This window comes from Oncorhynchus tshawytscha, linkage group LG15 (genome assembly GCF_018296145.1).
Source record: "Oncorhynchus tshawytscha isolate Ot180627B linkage group LG15, Otsh_v2.0, whole genome shotgun sequence".
NCBI lineage: Eukaryota > Metazoa > Chordata > Actinopteri > Salmoniformes > Salmonidae > Oncorhynchus > Oncorhynchus tshawytscha.
In genome coordinates this window covers 11,529,523-11,552,705 of record NC_056443.1, presented here as the reverse complement: position 1 = coordinate 11,552,705, position 23,183 = coordinate 11,529,523, and the positions used below count along the sequence as shown (strand labels likewise).

The window sequence follows — 23,183 nt, the reverse complement described above, 5'->3', positions numbered from 1 at the left end:
GGTGTTCTCTGGCAAATGCCAAACGTCCTGCATGGTGTTGGGCTGTAAGCACAACCCCCACCTGTGGACGTCGGGCCCTCATACCACCCTCATGGAGTCTGACCGTGTTTCTGACCGTTTGAGCAGACACATGCACATTTGTGGCCTGCTGGAGGTCATTTTGCAGGGCTCTGGCAGTGCTCCTCCTGCTCCTCCTTGCACAAAGGCGGAGGTAGCGGTCCTGCTGCTGGGTTGTTGCCCTCCTACGGCCTCCTCCACGTCTCCTGATGTACTGGCCTGTCTCCTGGTAGCGCCTCCATGCTCTGGACACTACGCTGACAGACACAGCAAACCTTCCTGCCACAGCTCGTATTGATGTTCCATCCTGGATGAGCTGCACTACCTGAGCCACTTGTGTGGGTTGTAGACTCCGTCTCATGCTACCACTAGAGTGAAAGCACCGCCAGCATTCAAAAGTGACCAAAACATCAGTCAGGAAGCATAGGAACTGAGAAGTGGTCTGTGGTCCCCACCTGCAGAACCACTCCTTTATTGGGGGTGTCTTGCTAATTACCTATAATTTCCACCTGTTGTCTATTCCATTTGCACAATAGCATGTGAAATTTATTGTCAATCAGTGTTGCTTCCTAAGTGGACAGTTTGATTTCACAGAAGTGTGATTGACTTGGAGTTACATTGTGTTGTTTAAGTGTTCCCTTTATTTTTTTGAGCAGTGTATGTACAGTGTGTGCAAATTAGTAAGATTAGGGAGGAAAGGCAAAAAATAGGCCATAGTGGCAAAATAATTACAATTTAGCATTAAACAGTGGAGTGATGGATGTGCAGATGATGATGTGCAAGTAGAGATACTGGGGTACAAAAGAGCAAAACAAAATTAATAACAATATGGGAATGAGGTAGTGGGGTAGGCTATTTACAGATGGGCTATGTACAGGTGCAATGATCGGTAAGCTCCTCTGACAGCTGATGCTTAAAGTTAGTGAGGGAGATATAAGTCTCCAGCTTCAGTGATATTTGCAATTTGTTCCAGTCATTGGCAGCAGAGAACTGGAAGGAAAGGCGGCCAAATGAGGTGTTGGATTTGGCGATGACCAGTAAAATATACCTGCTGGAGCATGTGCTACGGGTGGGTTTTGCTATGGAGACCAGTGAGCTGAGAAAAAGCGGGGCTTTACCTAGCAAATACTTAAAGATGACCTGGAGCCAATGGGTTTGGCGACGAATATGTAGCGAGGGACAGCCAATGAGAGCCAGCCAACAAGAGCATACAGGTCGCAGTGGTGTGTAGTATATGAAGCTTTGGTGACAAAACGGATGGCACTGTGATAGACTACATCCAGTTTGATGAGTAGAGTGTTGGATGCTAGTTTGTAAATGACATCGCCAAAGTCAAGGATCGGTAGGATAGTCCGTTTTATGAGGGTATGTTTGGCAGTATGAGTGAAGGAGGCTTTATTGCAAAATAGGAAGACGATTCTAGATTTAATTTTGTATTGGAGATGCTTAATGTGAGTCTGGAAGGAGAGTTTACAGTCTAACCAGACACCTAGGTATTTGTAGTTGTCCACATATTCTAAGTCAGAACCATCCAGAGTAGTGATGGTAGGCGGGCGGGCAGGTGTGGGCAGCAATTGGTTGAAGAGCATGCATTTAGTTGTACTAGCATTTAAAAGCAGTTGGAGGCCACGGAAGGAGTGTTGTATGGCATTGAAGCTTGTTTGGAGGTTTGTTAGCACAGTGTCCAAAGAAGGGCCAAATGTATACAGAATGGTGTCATCTGCGTAGAGGTGGATCAGAGAATCACCTGCAGCAAGAGCAATATGGGGCGGCAGGGTAGCCTAGTGGTTAGAGTCTTGTTCTGGTCTAGTCTTTACCTTCTTCACTTGTGTTCAGAGTTTCAGAGTTTCTAACCATTTCGTAACGTTCAGCTCCCACTGTACATCGGCTGGTCTGTAGAGTTGAAAACATTTTCAGTTGTGTAGCCACTGCTCCACGCTGTCTGGTCTCAGTACAAAGTTCAACGTGTGGACCACAGCTTCATGTCTTTTTGGTCTTATAGTTTTAACCATTCGTGACATCCGGTTTACACCGTCCGTCTGCTTGGTCTCAATGGTTGATTATTCAAGGTTCAGCTCCTGACCACTTTACATGCCAGCAGCAACCCGGCAAGTTTTGGTCTGTATGTTGATTCTTAGCGAGTCCTTTTAAGCACTCTGGCCAAAGTGGCGTTCCGTCATGCGGTCACGAACTCTGAGCTCACTTGGGCATTGGCTACTGACTGGGCACAGTTTATAGGAAAAGCAATTATCTTATTTATAAGGTCAAAATCACATTGCTATCTTCACAAAAGTATTTACACATTTAATCATATATTGTAGTCTCCTCAACTTGCTCTATTTCCACATTACAATGCTTTTAGTTTTTGAAAAATTCAGGATGAACGAAGTCCTTGCCACACATTCCGAAACTAACTGCAGCTCTCTGTTAAGTGTCGTGGTAATTTCAGTCGCCTCTGGTAGCTGTCGTGTATAGTGTTGAGTCATCCGCATACATAGACACACTGGCTTTACTCAAAACCAGTGGCATGTCGTTAGTAAAGATTTTAAAAAGTAAGGGGCCTAAACAGCTGCCCTGGGGAATTCCTTATTCTACCTGGATTTTGTTGGAGAGGCTTCCATTAAAGATCACCCTCATTAGTGACCATGCTTCAATTCATGGTGGATCAGGTTCATACTGAGACATTTTTTTACTCCTGCACTAAACAATAAAGTGATGTGCATATGTCAATGTTACCTTCAGAACATGTATATTTTATTTTTACCCCACTTTTCTCTCAATTTCGTCATATCCAATGATGATCTTGTCTCATCGCTGCAACTCCCAAACTGCCTCGGGAGAGGCGAAGGTCGAGACCGCTTGACCCGGAAGCCAGCCACACCAAAGTTTTGGAGGAAACACCGTTCTGCAGGCACCCGGCATGCCACAAGGAGTCGCTAGAGCATGATGAGACAAGTAAAGCCCCTCCAGCCCCTCCCCTAACCCAAACTATGCTGGGCCAATTGTGCGCCACCATATGGGACTCCCGGTCACGGCCGGTTATGACACAACCTGGGATCAAACCCGGGTCTGTGGTGACGCTTCAAGCACTGTGATGCAGTGCCTTAGAACACTGCGCCACTCGGGAGGCCCCCCAGAACATTACACTTAACCATTAATATTCAGAATAGTACGGCATATTCAGTATTGAGTCAGACAGTAGACTACAGTGCAGATAGAGTACAGTATAATACAGTAGTAGAGTAGGGAGTACTCACAGGTGTCTGTTGCAGGTGGAGTTGACCATTGAGGGGTCAGTGGGGTGGAGGGTGACAGGAGGGGTGTGTTGGGCAGACAGCAGAAACCCAATGGCCAGCAGAGACAGACTCAGACATGTACCTAGGAGAAACAACACAGTCATACACATACAGTCTAACCAAACAGTGTACTGCTTTAGACATAATATGGGTTACTACTAGTGTCTGTGTAGTTACATGCATTACAATTTCACATAGTCCATGTAATTCCATTAAAATCTATCTGTGGAGCTATCTGTGAAATGTATACTGTGATCCAATATGCCTAGTACACTAAATGTGTCCCTGAATCATCAGGATCCATGCGTTCATCTTTACCCTGACCCTCTGACCCTTACCAATGATGCTCCCCAGGGTGAGTTTCCTGCGGCCAACCCTCTCCACTAGCCACACCCCCAGTAGGGTGAACAGAAAGTTGGTGAAGGCTGTGACCCCAGCCAACCAGATGGCCACCTTGTCATCTCGCACTCCCGACATCTGCAGGATGGTGGCGCCGTAGTACCTGCACAAAGAGGGGAAGGTGTTCCATCAGTCAAAAGAACAATGGAGAAAGAGAGAGAATTTGGCCCATCGAGATATAATGTATATCTATGGTGGTGCCGCAGTACCTGCAAACAGAGGACAGGATATGGTCATCATCAGACACCACATGGCTACCATGTAAAGAGAGAGTTTGGCTAACTTTGACACTAGCTGGACGCCATGTTGATGCACAAAGACAATAGGGTGGTGGCCACTATCTGGCCATGCTGGAAAGAAGAGCCAGGTAGTAATGTTCTTCTGGAATGGCCATCTACAGACTATTGAGGACAGGACAGGACACCCAAAAGTCATTTCAATTGTGTGTTGTATTGCATTGGATTGTCCCTCTCATGCCAATAAAGCTTGAGAGAGCGAAACAGAACTAGGAAAAAGATTGCAAAAGACAGATCATCATGTGCTAATGATTCTTTCCATAGAGAAGAGGTACACTCCATTATGTTCTTTAGTTGAGTGACCACCAATCAAATCACTGGTAAGGCAATCAACCTGAAATAGACACAATGAGCCGAGTCTCCATCCCCTTCACTCTTGTGTCTGCATGTGTCCCAAATGGCACCCTAATCCCTAAATAGTGCACTACTTTTGACCAGGACCCATAGGGCTCTGGACAAAGGTAGTGCACTATGTAGGGAATAGGGTGCCATTAGGGACGCAAACACTCTGGTGTCACTGTCTAATTAAAGTGCCACTTTTCTGCCTGGAGGATGCTGAACTCTTCAACTAGGCAGATTACACCTCATCAAGCTCGACAGACAGGGCCTCTAAACATTCTCTCTCTGACTTGCTTCATTGCTAGGGCGCCAGGTGATAGAGACGGGGGAGGAAGATCCTAGCCCTGTGGAACTTGTAGACGCCCAGAGAGCTGCTCAAGGTAGAAGTTGACACAGATCTAGGATCAGATTACCCTACAGTGGCTGACAAAAAGAACTCGGACCGCACATCAGTGGTTAAGGGAAACTACGCCGCTCTCTGAACAACCCTCTCCCTGCCTCACAAGGCAGCATCCCAGCCTCTGTAGAAAAACACTGTCTGCTCTCCAGATTAAATGAGAAAATACAGACACTCGGAACGCAACGCAACGATTCGTACCAAAAAAAGACGAGGAAAACATTCATTAAAAAAGTGAAAAATAAAAGGCATTCCCTTTGCTTTCTCTCTTGCTCCCTCACTTTGTCACTCATTCTCTGCAGAGAGCAGTGAATTAGCATTTTGTTTTTCCCATCTCTTAAAAAGCATCTGCACCCGTCTGCTCTTTTTCAAAACAAAACACTCCTACCGATTGCCTATATGCATAAATCTTTCCTTTATGTAAGTCAGCCAACATGTTTCTCAACTTGAGACTAACTTCAATACTTCAGAGTTAAAGTACAGGTGTAAGGGGTCACGAGGGCCACACACAGGGTCAATAAAAGTCAAGCAAAGCCCACAGCAAGGGCAATAACCACATGCAGCGATGTAACATGTTGGGCGGAAGGCAACAAAGCCGCCTGATTTCTGTCTCGCTTCTCAGAGGCTTTCAATCTCAGTATGCATCTGCCCACACACACACAGAAACACAGTATGACTGATAAGGGGTTTGTAGTAGCATCGGTTGTAAAAGCTCTCTGCAGTAGAGGCCCGCTAAGCTCCATCTCAGGTCTGAATCAGATTGATTAAGAAGCAGCAAGGCCAGCTGGAAGGGAAGCACAGCTAACCAGCCCAGTCAGCTACCCTCTGCTCTAACAGAACACAGCATCACCACCACACCACATCCACAACCAACATGATATAACCAGCTACAAAGAGTGCTGTAAATAAGTGTACTTTGAAACACTTCCAACATGGCATCCAAATACTGCCATAATACAGACTATTGGGTGGAAACCACATGGTGTCAGTGAAAAATCAGTCTCAAACAGAGTTTGCCAAATTGTGTGTATCTTTAGGCTCTGGGTTCATTCCAGAAATGTGGAATAAAATGGATTTCTTTTTGTGGGTAAGAACCCCTCCCAGGCCACTTGCAGAGGGAAGAATGAACCTTCCCCAGACTCTTCTAACGATGAAGCTGCAGGTTCATTCTTGGACTCCCGGGGAGCTCACAGCCCAATTACATAAATTACACTGCCCACTAAAACATTCTGCTAACAACGTATATGTGGCCCTCTATCATAGGTGGTGAGATGGACAAATGGCGATGATACTGTAGATTGTAGATAATAACAGCCTGTGCTAATTGAAATGGCTGTGTTCAATTTGTAATTAAACGTAATACATTTTAGACCAGGGTAACTACTCTGAACTGGACACAGATGGCAGTACAGATGTCATTTGTCATTTCTGACCAGTCTGGAAAGTCTCAGACACTCAATAAAGCTGTCATTCATAAAAACAACATTCAAATGATATAGCCTATGTATGACGACCGGAGTGGACGAGAAGTCTGAAGCTCTGTAGCCAAAACTGCTATTAATCCAACACAACTAAAAAAACACCCAGTGTTTATGCAGTAAGACTTAGGGCTGTTGCAGAGACCGTATTACCACCACACCGGCAGTCATGAGTCATGACCTCAGTAGAATTCTACGTGACTGTTGAGTCATGGTAATCACCTCTTATGCACTCTGGACATGTGTTAGTAGCACCCAACTCTATAATGATCATCAGGACGCTAATGGCCGGGTACTCAGGACTCTATTGTCCTTCTAACCACTCTGACATCAATGCAAACGCAATTGAAAATCACATGAAACACTTCTCATCAAAACAGTGTCGTGTTTTTAAAATTCACCTCACTGTGATTGATCAATTTGAAGAAAGAAGGTTTGAAAACTGAGTGAAAAACATGGACGTCGTGGATGTTATTTCAAAGCCTAACACAACAAAATGGACAGTGTTTTCTAAGTTGATGATTCATTCAAAACACCTATATGCATATTAGAGCTTATGCCTCTGCATAGGCCTATATGTGAGCCCAAGCCCCCAAAAAACTGAATTAAAATGATTGTGCCATTATACAATACATAGTCTGCCGCATATTACACAAAATATTAAAATAAATACTATGGTTTATGGTTTGTATCATTCACAACTAAAGTTGCCAAATAACTCTAAATCTAGGGTATAGGACCTGTTTCAAATCATCACTTCTATGCTCAAAATAGCCACTTCATATGTGCACTCTCACTCTGAATGGGAAAAATATCCTTTCTATTTTATTCAGCTAAGTTCAGTTATAATCTTCTTATTATAAAATAATTTAACATAAAATAATGGCAAGGGACTATTGAGAATGTCTTGTCAGCGAAATGAACAAGCCTACAGCCTATGACATGGCACATAGCCAGATAACAATCAGTAGGCAAACTCATATTCTGTTCTTTTGAAATACATTTTCTTCGTATCATAATGTTTCTTTAACCTCTTTGGGCTAGGGGGCAGTATTTGGATGTCTGGATGACAAGCGTGCCTAAAGTAAACTGCCTGTTACTCAGGCCCAGAAGCTGGGATATGCTTATAATTGGTAGATTTGCATAGAAAACACTCTAACGTTTCTAAAAACTGTTGAAATAATGTCTGTGATTATAAAAAACTGATATGGCAGGCGAAAACCCGAGGACAAACCATCCAGAAAAAAAATATTCAGCCCATCATTGATTCCTATGGCTGTCATTTATATGAAGGGAATACCTCCCAGATTGCAGTTCCTAGGGCTTCCACTAGATATCAACAGTCTTTAGAAAGAGTTTCAAGCTTGTTTTTGGAAAAAATAGCTAAAATTTGTAGTTTTTCTAAGTGACTCCCATTTTGGCTGTAGTGTTTTTTACGCGTTCTGGTGAATGCGCATACTGTGTTGTTTATCTCCGGTAATGACAATAACGATTCTCCGTCTTAAATTTGATTGTTTATTTACGTATTAGGGTACCTGAGGTTTGTGATGTATCTGGGACCTTTTGGAGTGCCAACAGAAGAAGATCTTCAAAGGTAAGTGATTTATTTTATCGCTATTTCTGACTTTCATGGCGTATCTGCCTGGTTGGAAAATGTTTTTAATGCTTTTGTGTGCTGGGCGCTGTCCTCAGATAATAGCATGGTGTGCTTTCGCCGTAAAGCCTTTTTGAAATCTGACACGGCGGCTGATTTAACAAGAAGTTAAGCTTTTAACTGATGTATGACACTTGTATTTTCATGAATGTTAAATATGACTATTTCTGTCATTTGAGTTTCGCACTCTGCAATTTCACCAGAAGTTGTCGAAATGGGACGCTAGCATCCCAATGATCCGCAAGAAGTTAAACCTGCCTAAAATAAATAATGGATTTACTGTGATGGTGTATATTCACTTCAAATGTAGATGTTCCAAAGGCGGCATCAGCAGCTTGCATGCGTGGAGGCCTAGAGATGCTAAACGTGTTTATGTTAATTAATGCTCAATTACTGTGAGACTGCATGGACACCATAACAGACTTACCACAGTGTGATAATATGGATCAAAGCTGAGAGCGAGCGAGCGAGCGAGAGAGCGAATAAAGAAAAGCGGAGAGAATTCTTGTTCTCAGTATGGGAGGAGAAAAAAAAGGGAAGCCAGTTCCATTCACCATGGTAACCACCATCTTTAATAAGTGATATCTAGTAATAGGTCAGAAATATGCCATGGACATGTTCAATTACAACCCTCTAACACACTCTTCCGCACACGCACACCCTTCTGCACTCCACAATTGCACACCCCTCTACATCCATCTATAGCCCTGTACATCTGAGGTCGGTGGGAATCACTTGGGCCAAGTGTAGGATAGGGACAAATATACAGGACTGTTCCATATATTGGTCTGAGAGTGAACTCTGGAATGCAAATAGTACAAGACACCACAAGACGCCATACAGCCAAGAGAAAGACAGGAAGATGGAGAAGAGACGAGAGGTAGATAGACTGAAACGGATGTGGAAAGTGACTGAGTGACTGAGTGAGAGTCATCAAGTGTAATAATCAAGTATTCCACTGCATTAGCTATGGTGCTTATGCTCAAATTGTGCGGCAACGACTGCTGTAATGCATTTTCAAGCTGTTACGCTGTGACTATTACATTATTACATTCTCTCAGTGTAAGATTGTGCACTTATCCAAGTATAACAAGCTCAATAGGAACATCACAGTGGAGTGGAGAGACAAACAAATCATTACATAAACAAGAAACACTAGTCTCCTACTTGAGATGTTAAGAAAAAAGTGTAGCTAGATAAACATTGGCTGACTTTGATTGGGTTTGAAGGAGGACACACAAGGTGACTCTTGAAAACCAAAACACACAAGGTGACATGGTAGACTGTAGATTGTGTAAATACACAAAAACACAACAACTACAACGGCGACATGAACAAGATTCCAGTATGCCACCAACACGGACCCCTTCTCCAAGATGATTGACAGATCCAAGATGGAGGTTATGTAACAGAGTGGCACCCTATTCACTATAGGCTCTGGTCAAAAGCAGTGCACTATATAGGGAATATAGTTCCATTTCAGATTGTGCCGGTGGCTGTATGTAATGTGAGAGGAGCAGGCAGAAGGTGTGAAATGGCCTTCAGAACCTCTGTTCTAAAAATAGAACTTGCACTCTGTCTGCACTCCACTGGCTATCCTCTGTAAGTATATTCACTTCACACCTTTCTCCTCTCTCCACTCCGACATGAAGACAAGGCGACAACACAGATGTCAGAGAGAGGGGAGGAAGAGAGAGTGGAGGAGGGGAAAGAGGGGTATGAGGTGGAGTATGAGGAATGGAACGTCAGGGTGGAAGGGAGAAGGATGGAAGTGGTGTCTGAAAGAGATATGTTTGTGTGCACTCACCTCTGAGGCTTGGGTGCGCGGGCAAAAGAGAGATATGAGGATGAGAGGAAGAAAATACAGAGAGGAGTGGGTCTGCACGTGTTTGTGTGTGACCTGGAGCTAATCACATGGCCAGGAAGAAATCCTGTACAATGAATTCTACTCATAAGAAAGAAAATGTTTCCCCCTCACCTCTCCTCCCCTCTCGCCTTCATCCTCACCCCTCTGCTCCCCCTCACACCTCTCTCTGACTACCTGTCGTGCTCCAGTCCATTTCACTCTAAAGGTGAGCGGGACATAAATTGTTCACTTACGGCTGACATTTACAAATGCATTACTGGAGCTTCATTGAATATGCTCCCGATTGTAAAGGATTAAAGAGGGAAAGAGAGAGCTAGCTGAAAAGCCCACTCCTTCCCAAGACATAGAGTCTGGGTCTCAAATGACACCCTACATAGCACACTACTTTTGACCAGTGCTGCGAGGGCTCTTGTCAAAAATAGTGCAATATATATATATATATATATATATATATATATATATATATATATATATATAGGACGCAGCCAGATAAAGGTACTTGGAGGGTGTAAGGATTCAGCAAACAATAACACCATCAGAGCTCCTTTATTAAGGCTGGCTATGCTGTTAGCTGACATAAAGACAAAACAAGATGATATTGTTTGGAAAGGTCATGATGGCCTGATCGTTAAAGCGGATGGATGCATTGGCAGCCTCAGTGTGACACGAGGAGTGTGTGTTTGTGTATGTGTGTGTGTGTGTGTGTCAACTCAAATCAAATATTCGTCACGTACACTGTTTACAGCAGGTATAAAAAGTTCAGCAAAATGCTTGTGTGCTAGCTCCCATAACATTGCAGTACAATAATCAATAATAAGAGTTTAAAAAAAATACTAATTATAATAATAATAGTATAGGCAGTATGCATAGTAATAGCCTGATATTGACACAATATGATATACAGTATAGATAATGAATGTGCTACCGCTATGTCAAGCATGACAGTATTTACAAATATATTGGATAGTGTCTTGGTCACGCAGTTGAATAAATGGTGTATATTAGAGAAGCAGCGTTGACCGTGTGTGTGTGTGTGTGTGTGTGTGTGTGTGTGTGTGTGTGTGTGTGTGTGTATGTGTGTGTGAGACGCGAGAGGACCAGCTATCACATCCCTAACCAATAACCACTCATGACTGGGAGTTCAATGGCACAATCTTTTAAACACATTGATACTCACAGACAGCACATTAACCAGGTAACAATAATGCAATCATACCAATGCAAGAGAGGGAGGAGGGGAGGGAAAGAGAGAGAAACAAGAGAGATAGAAAGCATAGGGGCCTAAGAGCACTCAGAGAGAGCGAGAGAAAGGGAGAGAGAGACATGGAGAGATGGAGGCGAGAAAGGTCTCTCTTGGGAACTGGCCTATTTCTCTCATGAAAGGAGACGAATGCATTATCACACTCATGTCGAATGCTGCTGAACAATGAGACGCACAGAGACAGAGTTCACTAAACACAGAGAACACCAGGATACTGCTCAACTCTGCTCAAACCTGTACAACTACACTAACAAACACGGTGACGCCTACACACCTCTAAAGGAAAACAACAGCAACTACTGTATGTTAGTGTCCAGAGTTTTTCCTGGTCAGGTGGGCCAGACAGTCAAAAAAAACGAAACAAGTACCACAACAAAGTCATAACAGTCTCCGAAAATGAACTACAACAGCAAAAGCAACACACACCCCAACAACATAAATTTTGACACACTTAGAGAAGATAATAAAAGAACAATTAGTACATTAAAAAAAAATAGGTTGTTGTGGATGGGTGTTATTGTGTGTGAATATTACCATAGGCTAATTACACACAGCTAAGTGATCACAGCTATGTGATCTGCATAAGTGGCATGAGGCCTTTCTACTACGATAGCCTACAAGCTGCTTATCAACTATAAGAAATACACAACAGACTGTCATCAGTCATCAAGGGCAATACAAGGGTGACACACACAGAGACAGACACAAACACACAGACGAACGACTGGACCTTTACAGCTCTCCTCCCGGGCTGTCCAGCTGAGTCACTAGTTTAATTGGCATGTCTCAACATCTCCAATATGACATTTCTATAGCGGACCATCTGTGTCTGCCAACTGACCCCTGTAAACAAACATGCACACATAAAAACTAAATTATACACTAAAATATGACAAACCAAAAGATTAAGATATAAACAATATAATCTGAAAGGTTACCCTATGCTGGTTAATTCCAAATCATGTATAATTTTACAGTAATAAATACAAACTTATAGAAATATACTGTAAGTAATCTGTGTACATGAGTATCATGTTGAGACCAGAGCAAAACATGGCCAATGTTCAGTGACACCGTCACTAATTGACATTGTTAAATTATGGATGGATCAACAACACCTGTGGCCTCTGCTGTGCTCTCATGCTTAACTTCTGGCAGAGGAGAAACAGACAGATGACCTTCCCTCTTGGCCCCTCATTCTCTCATTAATTCTCTCTCTTTCCCTTTATCTCCCCCTCTCTCTCTCCACTTCTTAAATCACCTTACTCTCTCTTCTGCCTGCATGTAACTCTCTCTACCTCCCTCCCACGCTCTCCTTCCTATCTTTACCTCCCTCTCTCTCCTACAGTGACCTTTGCGTGCTAGATAATGTGGCTAATCGAATCATTATGATTCCAGATCTAATAGAAAGAGGACACATCCTCACTGACAAGACAGGCCAGTTCATTCTTGTTCCTCATTGTGGCTCACAATGACAGACAGACAAATAAACGGACGGGCAGAGCCAGAGAGAGAGAGAGAGAGAGAAGTCCGCAAGGAACCACAAAGATATCCCAAACTGCCATAAAATCGGCACATCCCGGGAGACCTTAAGTCCATGAGAGATATGCATCAATACATCTCTCATCCCGACGCTCAATCCGACAGCACTCTGAGTTCAGTTCACAACAACGTCTGTGTGTGTGTGTGTGTGTGTACTGTGCATACTTGTATCTATGAGTCCGCTATAGGAGTTTGCCTGAGAGAGTCTGAGAGGAACCGAAGCTGGGATGTTGGCGGAACAGCATTTAGAGTCATCTCTTCGTGACAGGGTCGGAACAAAGAAAGAGGTACTCAGAGTGGGTGACAGGATTCATACCATATGAAACTCTTCCAAAGCATCTTAGGAAGAAGAATCATGCTGTTTCATTTGAGGGCTGGGCAGAGGATGAGTAAGTAACACAAACAGGTCTGAGTTGAACAGAGGATGAGGGACTGTCTCTCCATATATTCCTTAGCCAGCTGAGACGATCTTGGGCTGGACAAGGAAAGAGCGAGTGTCTCTGTGTGACTGCCCTGCACCATTGTGACTCTCAGTGCTGCTGTTCTATCTGGGCTAGGGCTGGGGCTAGGGCTGGGGCTAGGGCTGGTGCTGGGGCTAGGGCTGGTGCTGGGGCTAGGGCTGGGGCTAGGGCTGGGGCTAGGGCTGGGGCTGGGGCTGGGGCTAGGGCTGGGGGGGCTGGGGCTGGGGCTAGGGCTGGGCTGGGGCTGGGGCTAGGGCTGGGGCTAGGGCTGGGGCTAGGGCTAGGGCTGGGGCTAGGGCTGGGGCTGGGCTGGGGCTGGGGCTGGGGCTAGGGCTGGGGCTAGGGCTGGTGCTGGGGCTAGGGATGGGGCTAGGGATGGGGCTTGGTGAGGAGTGAGTGACACATAGGCATGTGCCCCATGTCGGATCCCACTGAGGCAGACAACCCATCAACCTGATTTGTTGTCACTTGGCTGTCTCTGCCACCACCTGTGGCTTTACAAATGACCAGAGGGAGAAGTAAACACAGCAACGGACCAAAACACACGCTAGCTGCCTTAATAGATTCACACACACACACACGTAAAACCTTGGTTATCACCCACACGCACGTACACACAAACACACGGTAGCACGCCCGCACACCAAACCGACACCCACGCACACCCACTTGTCCTATTCCTCTCACCTCAAATGGTTGCTTAGCAACAGCACATATCGCAAGATTGTTTACAATGCCCAGAATATGCTTGAGATCAGGGGGGATGAGAGAGTGCTAGACGAGGCAATCTCACTTGAGATGGAAATAAAGACTCATTGGTCTAACACCTTACAGGCACGAAGGAAATTCCGTGAGCGATTGACCCTGAAAAGTGCATAAAAGTGCATGAAGCATTAAAAGCAACAGAAAAAGGGGTGTGTTACGTGAAAGAATTTGATAAAGACCCCCAAAAAAATGTATAATGTAGGTTACCACTGTCAATTTTCTTCGGGCAAGGTTGCTTACCAATCACACAGGTGTGGCTCTGTGACCGATCTCCTTTACAGCACATGATAGTGTAGATCCTGCATGTCATTGTCTAAGCGTTGACTGGGCCATTGAACTGGTATTCGACATGATTCATAGGACCTTGCAAGCCCACTAAGCTGAAGGCTACATAGGCATGTTACTATACCACTCACATGACGGTGTTGATCCTGTAAATATGAATGTACCTTAATCAAAACCATGTTACCTCACTTAGCTATAGCTTAGGCATGTTAGACCAGCGAATTTGCACAAGAGCCTTGGTTTGTGCGAGCCGAAACGGCACATAGGAGACAGAGCATATCTCCTGTTTCTGTAGCGTGAGGCAGCTTGATGTACAAGTACATCCCCTGGACAGGACGCTAGTCTATAACAGGGCCTTACCACTTACATCAAAATCTAACTTTATTTGTCACATGCGCTAAATACAACAAGTGAAGACCTTACAGTAAAATTCTTACTTGCTCTTTCCCAACGATGCAGAGTTAAATAAGAAAAATCTCCTTCATGTGGAAACTCTAACCAACAAGTTTCAAAGTTATAAGGATCCAACAGGTGTGAAACAGTACAGTGAAATGCTTACTTGTGAGCTCTTTCACAACAGTGCAGAAAAAAATATATTTAGATAATAAAAAGTCAAACATAAAACACAAGGAATACAGAGAAAAAGAAAAGAAAAATGAGAAAGAAAAGAAAGAAACTGCAAGTATATACAGATCAGTGCCAGTACCATATTCAATGTGCAGGGGCCACTCAGGCCCCTCAGATACTAAAGCTTAGGCTGTGTACTCACATGACAGTGTTGATCCCAGAGAGCTGTTGGAACATCTGCAGTCCACATCCCACCAGGAGTGCTCTCCGAGTGGGGGGGTAGGTCAGCATCCTCCAGATCACCGGGCCATCTGGACACACACACACACACACACACACACACACACACACACACACACACACACACACACACACACACACAAAGGAGCAGAGGTTAGCTAGCAGAGTTTAGAATCATCAGCCTATCAATGGAAAAACACAATACACATGAAACAGGCCAACTGCGACACCAGCAAGTGGCTGAAGTTTGTTCTGTTCTGTCTGAAAGTAAAGTTGTGTCTGAGGCAGAAGGAGCAGAAGCAGCAGGCTTTTACAGCTGAGACCTTCAAACAGAGACTCCAGGGAGAAGCAGTCATAATAGGACAAAACGTCTGGCATGCAGAGCTTTGATAACTCCACTGAGATATCAAACACACACAATAATGGACAAATATGGACAAACACACACACACACAGACAGACAGACAGACAGACAGACAGACAGACAGACAGACAGACAGACAGACAGACAGACAGACAGACAGACAGACAGACAGATGCTGACAAACATACACAAACACAGACAAACACACACAGTGTTGGCCTGGAGCAGCTGTGAGGGGGTGGATGCTCGCTGGGCTGGGAAGAGCTCCTTTAGCTCTGAGACAGGCGGAACACACACACACACACACACAAAACACACGCACAGCTACCGGACAGCGCCTCACTGAAACAGAAAACACTCTCTCCAGGACCAGTCACAGCAGGCTCTCCCGATAACCATTCAACACTGACCGAGCCACTCTGCACTTAGCCACACACACTGGGGAGACCAATCAAATCACGCTGTTTTTCCCAGCACAACGCTTCCTGACTATTACTGCTGTCATTATCTTTGAATGCATGTATGGATGTGCCATATAATGCCTCTTGTAAGCTTAGCAAAGTTATTAATCAAAATATAAATCTGTTCATATCGTGTGTATCACAAAATAACACAAAGATGCCATAAACATTCATGTTGACAGTCTCCAAATGTTACCGGTGCACCTTATTATTTATAGCTGACGGAAGTGAATGTTGACTTGGACTGTGTGTGTGTTTGTGTTTATCGACTGCGTGAGTAAAGTGAGTGTGGACATGAGCTGCCAGGTTACAAATGTAGCCATCTGGAACTGATAGGAAGTGATGTGTTTATGAGAGTCAACTATTTGTAGAGCACTAACATTGTAGAGGCAGGATTGAATGGGCCCAGGAGACAATACCAGAGAGCTGATTAGCTGCAGCTCAGATCCTGAGAGATGGACAGACAGATCGCCGTGAACCAACCAACCTAGGTAATGGGTCTGTCAATGAATGAAGTGCAAACTTCACAGAGACGCACAAATACACACACAGACTGATAAACACAGACACTGCTTGTGCATACACTCACATTCCCCAGCAAGAAAACCAAAAATGTTGCTCAAACAGAAGGGGGAACGAAACAAAATGGGGGCTTGTCCCCATTAACTAGCTGATAGTGGAACAGAGTAAATATGTTTCCCTCTCTTCGCTTTTTGCTGAGATACAGTTGAAGTCTGAAGTTTACATACACTTAGGTTGAAGTCATTAAAACTCATTTTTCAACCACTCCACAAATTTCTTGTTAACAAACTATAGTTTTGGCAAGTCGGTTAGGACATCTACTTTGTGCATGACACAAGTAATTTTTCCAACAATTGTTTACAGACAGATTTCACTTCAAATTCATTGTATCACAATTCCAGTGGGTCAGAAGTTTACATACACTAAGTTGACAGTGCCTTTACAGCTTGGAAAATACCAGAAGAATATGTCATGGCTTTAGAAGCTTCTGAAAGGCTAATTGACATCCTTTGAGTCAATTGGAGGTGTACCTGTGGATGTATTTCAAGGCCTAACTTCAAAATCAGTGCCTCTGTTTGACATCATGGGAAAATAAAAATAAATCAGCCAAGACCTCAAAAAAGAATTGTAGAGTTTGCAAAGCTGTCATCAAGGCAAAGTGTTGCTACTTTGAAGAATCTCAAATATAAATGATTCCATGTGTTATTTCATAGTTTTGATATCTTCGCCGTTTTCTACATTGTAGAAAATAGTACAAATAAAGAAAAACCCTTGAATGAATTGGTGTCCAAACCTTTGACTGGTACTGTATATATTTTTTAAATGTGTTATGTCTTATATTTAATTGTTGACACCCAGCAGACGCCATGCTTACATTGGAGAAGGCGGCACATTTAAGTTGTTTGCTGTGAGCAAACTTAGGATAGGATATATTTGATGTCTTAAGGGAGAAGGTCTTACAGGCTTTGGTTTTTCCATTTATGTTTTGAGGTTGGACTTTAGCACGTACAATGCAGCTCGTTAGCACGTAGTGCACACCGATTGGTGTCACCTCGTAGTCAGTATGTTTTACACCTGTGCTGGTTGCCATCTCGTTAGTGGGAAGGTGTTTCACCTGTGCTGGCCCAGGTGATATTTAAGAGTGGCTGGCCTAATGCTTCAGTTGTCTTGATAGATGCAGTGGGTTAACACCTTTAGTTGGCACGCCCTATTTTGAGTTCTAGACAAGCAATCCTATCTGATTTTGGTTTGCTTGTTGTCTTTAAGTTTTGTGGGGGGGTGGTTCTTTTGTTTGCCTCTTATTGGGCAAGTTTAGTGGGCGCTCATGGTGGGTGGCTTTTAGGTTCCTGTTGTTGTTGCTAGTCAACTATCAGTGGACACCCCCATGAGTGTCTTCCTTAAACCCCACCTGTTTCATTATGGCCGTTAGTCAGTGACTCTGTTATTTCCCAATTCTGTTTGAATGACATTTTCTTGCTGGGGAACGTAACATACGCAGGCAGAGAGACACACACATATACACACACACACACACACGGGCATGAACAGCGCTCCCCTCTAACCTAATCAGAGAACAGATGAGTCCAGCGAGAGTGAGACTGAGAGGGGAGAAAAAGGGGGGTGATAGATAGAGGGGAGATTGAGAGAATGATTGATGAGTGAGAGAGGAATAGGGGGGTGAGGGACAGAGATAAATTGGAAGCTAAACTCACTCAAATGAACACTACATTAGGATGGAAAGCAGGGAACACGGAAAGAATGTCCTTTCCATCTTAATGTAGTGTTCATTTGAGTGAGTGTAGCTTCCAATTTATCTCTGTCCCTCACCCCCCTATTCCTCTCTCACTCATCTGTCCCGGTTGTCCCGGTTGGTTCACAACGGTCTGTCTGTCCAAGTAATGTGTTCCACTGTACTATAAAAGCCGTTTTAGCCATTATACTCACACCACCTATCCTTTAAAAGTCTACCACAAAGACACTGCTCCTCTCTTTAATTTAATTCCATATTACTCATAACAAACCTACAGAGTGCAGTAGCCATACAGTAAAAAGGAAACACAATAGACACCGCTGAGTTAAAACCTAATTAGTGTACAGTCAGATGAGGCCAGTGTTATGGGGTATCTTCTCCCCTTTGATACCCACCAATGGAATCCCCAATTATCCAATTTCCCCTTGGCAAACTTCGCCAGGGAAACACCCAAGCGACTCCAATTAGAGTGAATTTTCCAATGTTGGTATAGCGATAGCTTCACGAGCTGGGATGTTTTATTCTGCACATCAAATAACCCAGAAAGGGTTCTTAGATGTTCTCTCATGGAACCTTCTGCACAGGCACGCATCACTGTTTGATTACTACAGTGGAAACATTTAATTGATCTCTCTCCACTGCCTGTCTTAGGCTACACAAAGGAGAGTGACAGGATGAATGTAGCCACAGTGCCAAGAGAGAGCGAAAGCGAGAGACGGAGAGTGAGCAAGGAGAGAGATGGAGAACGACAAAGAGGGCATGTGGGGGAGGAAGAGAGGGAGAAAGCAAATAACAGAAAGAGAGAGGAAGGGATGGGGGAGTGAGTGAGTGAGTGAGTGAGTGAGTGAGTGAGTGAGTGAGTGAGTGAGTGAGTGAGTGAGTGAGTGAGTGAGAGAGTGAGAGAGTGAGTGGAAGAGACCGAGACGTTTGACAACATGTTGATTATTTTACGTTCCTTTGAGAAGGATTCAACTTTTCAGTATACTGATTAGGATTCCAATCCAGCTACTGATATGCAATGGAGATTCATGTCCCCATCTTATTATTGATCAATAAGTCATTTGTAAGGTTGTGGAATGTCATCCTCTGTCGTGAATAGATAGTTTGATTAGGTTCGGGACAGACAGGACCTTGGATAATACCCAATCAAGGTAACCCAAGGAACTTAATGAAGAGATCAATGGAACTCCCATCTACAGGAAGATTAACAACCAAGTCCATTCCTTTCAGAGTTTATGGAAATAGATCTTTCTGTCCCACATGTCATTTAACTAAGTGTCTGTAAGAGATTTCCACAAGGTCAGTACATTTCCATCTCTCCTCCTTTCCCGCTTTGTTGTTCCATCTCTACAGATGTATGAGGGTAGCAGCTGGGTCGGTTATCCGAGGGCACTGAGGGCCGGCCGCCGGCGGTTGCCAAGACCAGTCAGAAAGACAGTAAGACAGACACATACGGTATCTTCGAGAGCACACACACACATACAGTGCCTTCGGAGAGTATTCAGACCCCTTGACTTTTTCCACATTCTGTTACGTTACAGCTGTCATGACGTTGCCCTCTTTGGGTACAGCAAGCCCATCCCCCTCTCCCTGCCTCCCTCTGCCTCCTCTACTAGGCTGCTGTGGTCAGAGAGAGGTCGTAAATTCCTGAGAAGACCCTGCCTCATGGCCACACAGTATAAGAGACAGAGTGAATTTTCATACAGAACAAAGGAATTTCTTCCACCTCACAGAACTTGAGGTCCAAACAAATTTCATGTTCCGGGGCAAGGTATAAAAATATTTAAAAATTGGTGAAGAATCCAGCTACGAACTGGTCCATTTGTTACATTTAGGGGAAGCTCATTGGAGACGGTGTGGCCACATTGCCATAACGCTGTTTATATAATAGCCTCAGATATGAGGCTTACATCTAATTGTTGTATAAGATGAATGAGTATGATACTGTTTGTAAAATTGTGTGATGTGATTTTGGACTGTTTAATGAAGGAAACTCCAATTCCCTTTTGAGTTTAACTAAACCAGAGGACCGCCCATGAGCCCAGTTAGGGTCAGGCATCCTTTTCTGCAATTTCGAATAAAACCCAACTTTGAGAAATTATCACCAGACCATGTTTTTCTCCCTTATGAGGGGACGAAGGTTGCAAACCATTGCTGAATCTTTTAACCATACCACGTGGTTAAACTCTTAGACTAGCGATACCGACAGAATAAGAACAAGTCTTTGATATTAATTACTAGTCTGCAGCTAGGAATTCGGTATCATTGAACACGAAGAATGACAACCGCCGAAACATCCATTCTATAACGACTGAAGGAATGTCACTCTGAACTACCCACTCTAACCACCTCAACAGAGAGATTGGGAGAGAGACGGACAATTCTACAAAAGAAACAACTTTTCAACAGCGATCAAGAAGACACACTGAGCGTAAATATATATATTGATTGCAATTGTTCCAGAATGAGTGAGCGTTCATTTGCAAAGGAATAACATTTCAATTGTTATAATTATTAAATCTGTAGTGACTTCAGTCGACCCCCACTTCCCTTTTTGTCCATCAAGCCACGATGCCGGTTTAGCCCACTAGGGCACATTCTCCTATCATTTCTTGTAACTATATTTACTGTTTGTTTATGCATTTCTGTGGATTACTTAGTTAGTAATAAATAAATGATTTAAGACAATTGATGTATGGCTGACTCATAGTGAAGACTGGGTTTGTGCAGATAACCAACAATTTACGACATTTGGAATGAGACTAACGTGAGGTAAAGTAAATAATGAATTAATCAGAAGACTATGGATCAGATATGAAAATATCTGAAAAATTATTTTTGGAAATTATATTTTAGGAAATTATATTTTCCTTGGTGCCCCGACTTCCTAGTTAATTACAGTTACATGATTAATCAGTTTAATTGCGTAATACTAATTACAGAGAATCTTTGATACAAACTAAAAGTCTTCATTTAATGATAGTAAAGACACGACACAGCCTTATTCAAAAATGTATTAAATAAAATAAATCCTAAGCAATCTACACACAATACCCCATAATGACAAGGCAAAAACAGTTTTTTTGAAAACAGATACCTTATTTACATTAGTATTCAGATCCTTTGCTATGAGACTCGAAATTGAGCTCATGTCCATCCTGTTTCTATTGATCATCCTTGAGATGTTTCTACAACTTGATTGGAGTCCACCTGTGGTAAAGTCAATTGATTGCACATGATTTGGAAAGGCACACACCTGTCTATATAAGGTCCCACAGTTGACAGTGAATGTCAGAGCAAACATCAAGCCATAAGGTCGAAGGAATTGTCTGTAGAGCTCCGAGACAGGATTGTGTCGATGCATTTTTTTTTACATCTCCACTCTCTAGCTCAGTTTTAGTACTTGTATTATTTAACAGTTAGCTAAGCTTTTCAGTTGTCATGACTGTCCTGTAAGGATCCGAATGCGTCAAATCAGCTTGGCAATGGATGACAGTAACCAGACCCTCTCTCGCCCACAGAGGGAGCTGGTGGGGACAGCTCACAACCTGTCATAAATTAAAGGAGATCCAGAGAACACCCCTCTCCAAATTGTCTCCAGAGACTTTTCCCGAACGAAACTCTAACACGTTCTAAAGGGAATAATGAAAAAATATTCCTAACAGAGAATGTGGGGAATGGTCAGAGGCGAGCTAAAGAATTATAATGTCATATGGGTTGTTATTTTGTGATGTCATTAAAAGTGTAATGAAGGAAATACTGTAACTTGAAAACTATATACACTACATGTACAAAGTCTCCATCCTTTATGTTGAGCATGAAATATTAACAATTATGACAGTATGTTTGTTAAGATAGGAATGTGATTTTAGAGCCATAAGAGATAATTGTCTTCAATAAACTTTGCACTGTAAGTAGCCGCTCTCAGCCTGACATGTAGACCAGGAAAGACAGAGTTTCAGCCAACTTATAAAGTGGTTTGAACTATGAATCTCAAACGTGGTTGAGACAATAAAGTCACCTCCTGGACAACCACTGGTACGGCTGATTAGCTGTCCTAAGTAAAATCTCTTCGAAAGTGAATTTAAGTGGAAACATTCTAATACTCTGTCAAATCACCATAGTACGCTACTCTCATCACCCAACTGGAACCATCAACACGGCTGGCTAGCCTATCTTCAATGAAGCTTCGGGAGTGAATGAGAGGAGAACAGAGAAACACCTCTTGGACAATCAGAGCCTTACAAACGTGCAGAGGAAAGGCCCAACACTCTAAGAAGGTCTGGTTCCGACAAAGATAAATGGCGAACGAAGGCATTCACACATAAATAGATTCATGATTTCTTACTCCATACGGGCAGCAGTTCATGTGCAAAGTATATGATTACTGTGAGAGTAGTTCCTAAAATGTATCAACGATATGTGTCTTATTCTCTCTCTAGCTCTCCCTCCCTGTCATTCTCCTTGGTAACAAGCCGCCATAGGTTGTGCCAGTCCACTAGGGACCTTTTCTAATGTATTAAGTGTGTATGTTTATCTTGTGTTATCATTTAGTAGCTAGTAAATAAATAATTTTACCAATGTGTAGTACTGAATCTTAAGTAAGGCTGCGGTTTTTGCAGATGCAGGACGTTACGACTGTTCAGAATGATGATATGATACGAGGCAATGATTAATACATTGACTGTTTTTTGGATATGATCGGTAAAAGACCTTTAGAGTTAAATTCGGGAGATGGTAACTCTTTAAACAACTACTCTCGTGGTGCTCCAAATTCGTAATGAGTTAGTTGTTACAGGATTCATTTAAATCGAGTAACGATTAAACATAGTTGATTCAATAAATAACAGTCATCAGAGTAATGAAAGTAAAGTCACGACACAGTGTATGTTTACTGCATTTCATAGTTTAAGATTACAATCTGTATTCCCATCTCCCTTCATTCGTGATCATTCATTCACTGAAATGATGACACTTTCCTCTAGCCCACCTGTGGACCGTTATGATTGCATTGACACTGAGCATTCATATTGAGCATATACAGTTCAATCGGTGACGTCACTCGCTCTGAGACCTTGAAGTAGTTGTTCCCCTTGCTCTGCAAGGGCCGCGGATTTTGTGGAGCGATGGGTAACGATGCTTCGAGGGTGGCTGTTGTCGATGTGTGCAGAGGGTCCCTGGT

General features: G+C 43.3%; 1 protein-coding gene across 1 annotated transcript in view; it reads right to left on the bottom strand.

The window, feature by feature from the left end:
• The window catches only part of LOC112214414 (proton myo-inositol cotransporter), a 58,697-nt gene that overhangs the window by 5,237 nt on the left and 30,277 nt on the right, over positions 1-23,183 (bottom strand). The window contains exons 4-6 of the mRNA XM_024373128.2: positions 14,867-14,975; positions 3,692-3,855; positions 3,315-3,435 (exon numbers count right to left, since the gene is read on the bottom strand). Coding sequence (XP_024228896.1) covers positions 3,315-3,435; positions 3,692-3,855; positions 14,867-14,975 — 394 coding nt within the window. The remainder of the gene's footprint in view (positions 1-3,314; positions 3,436-3,691; positions 3,856-14,866; positions 14,976-23,183) is intronic.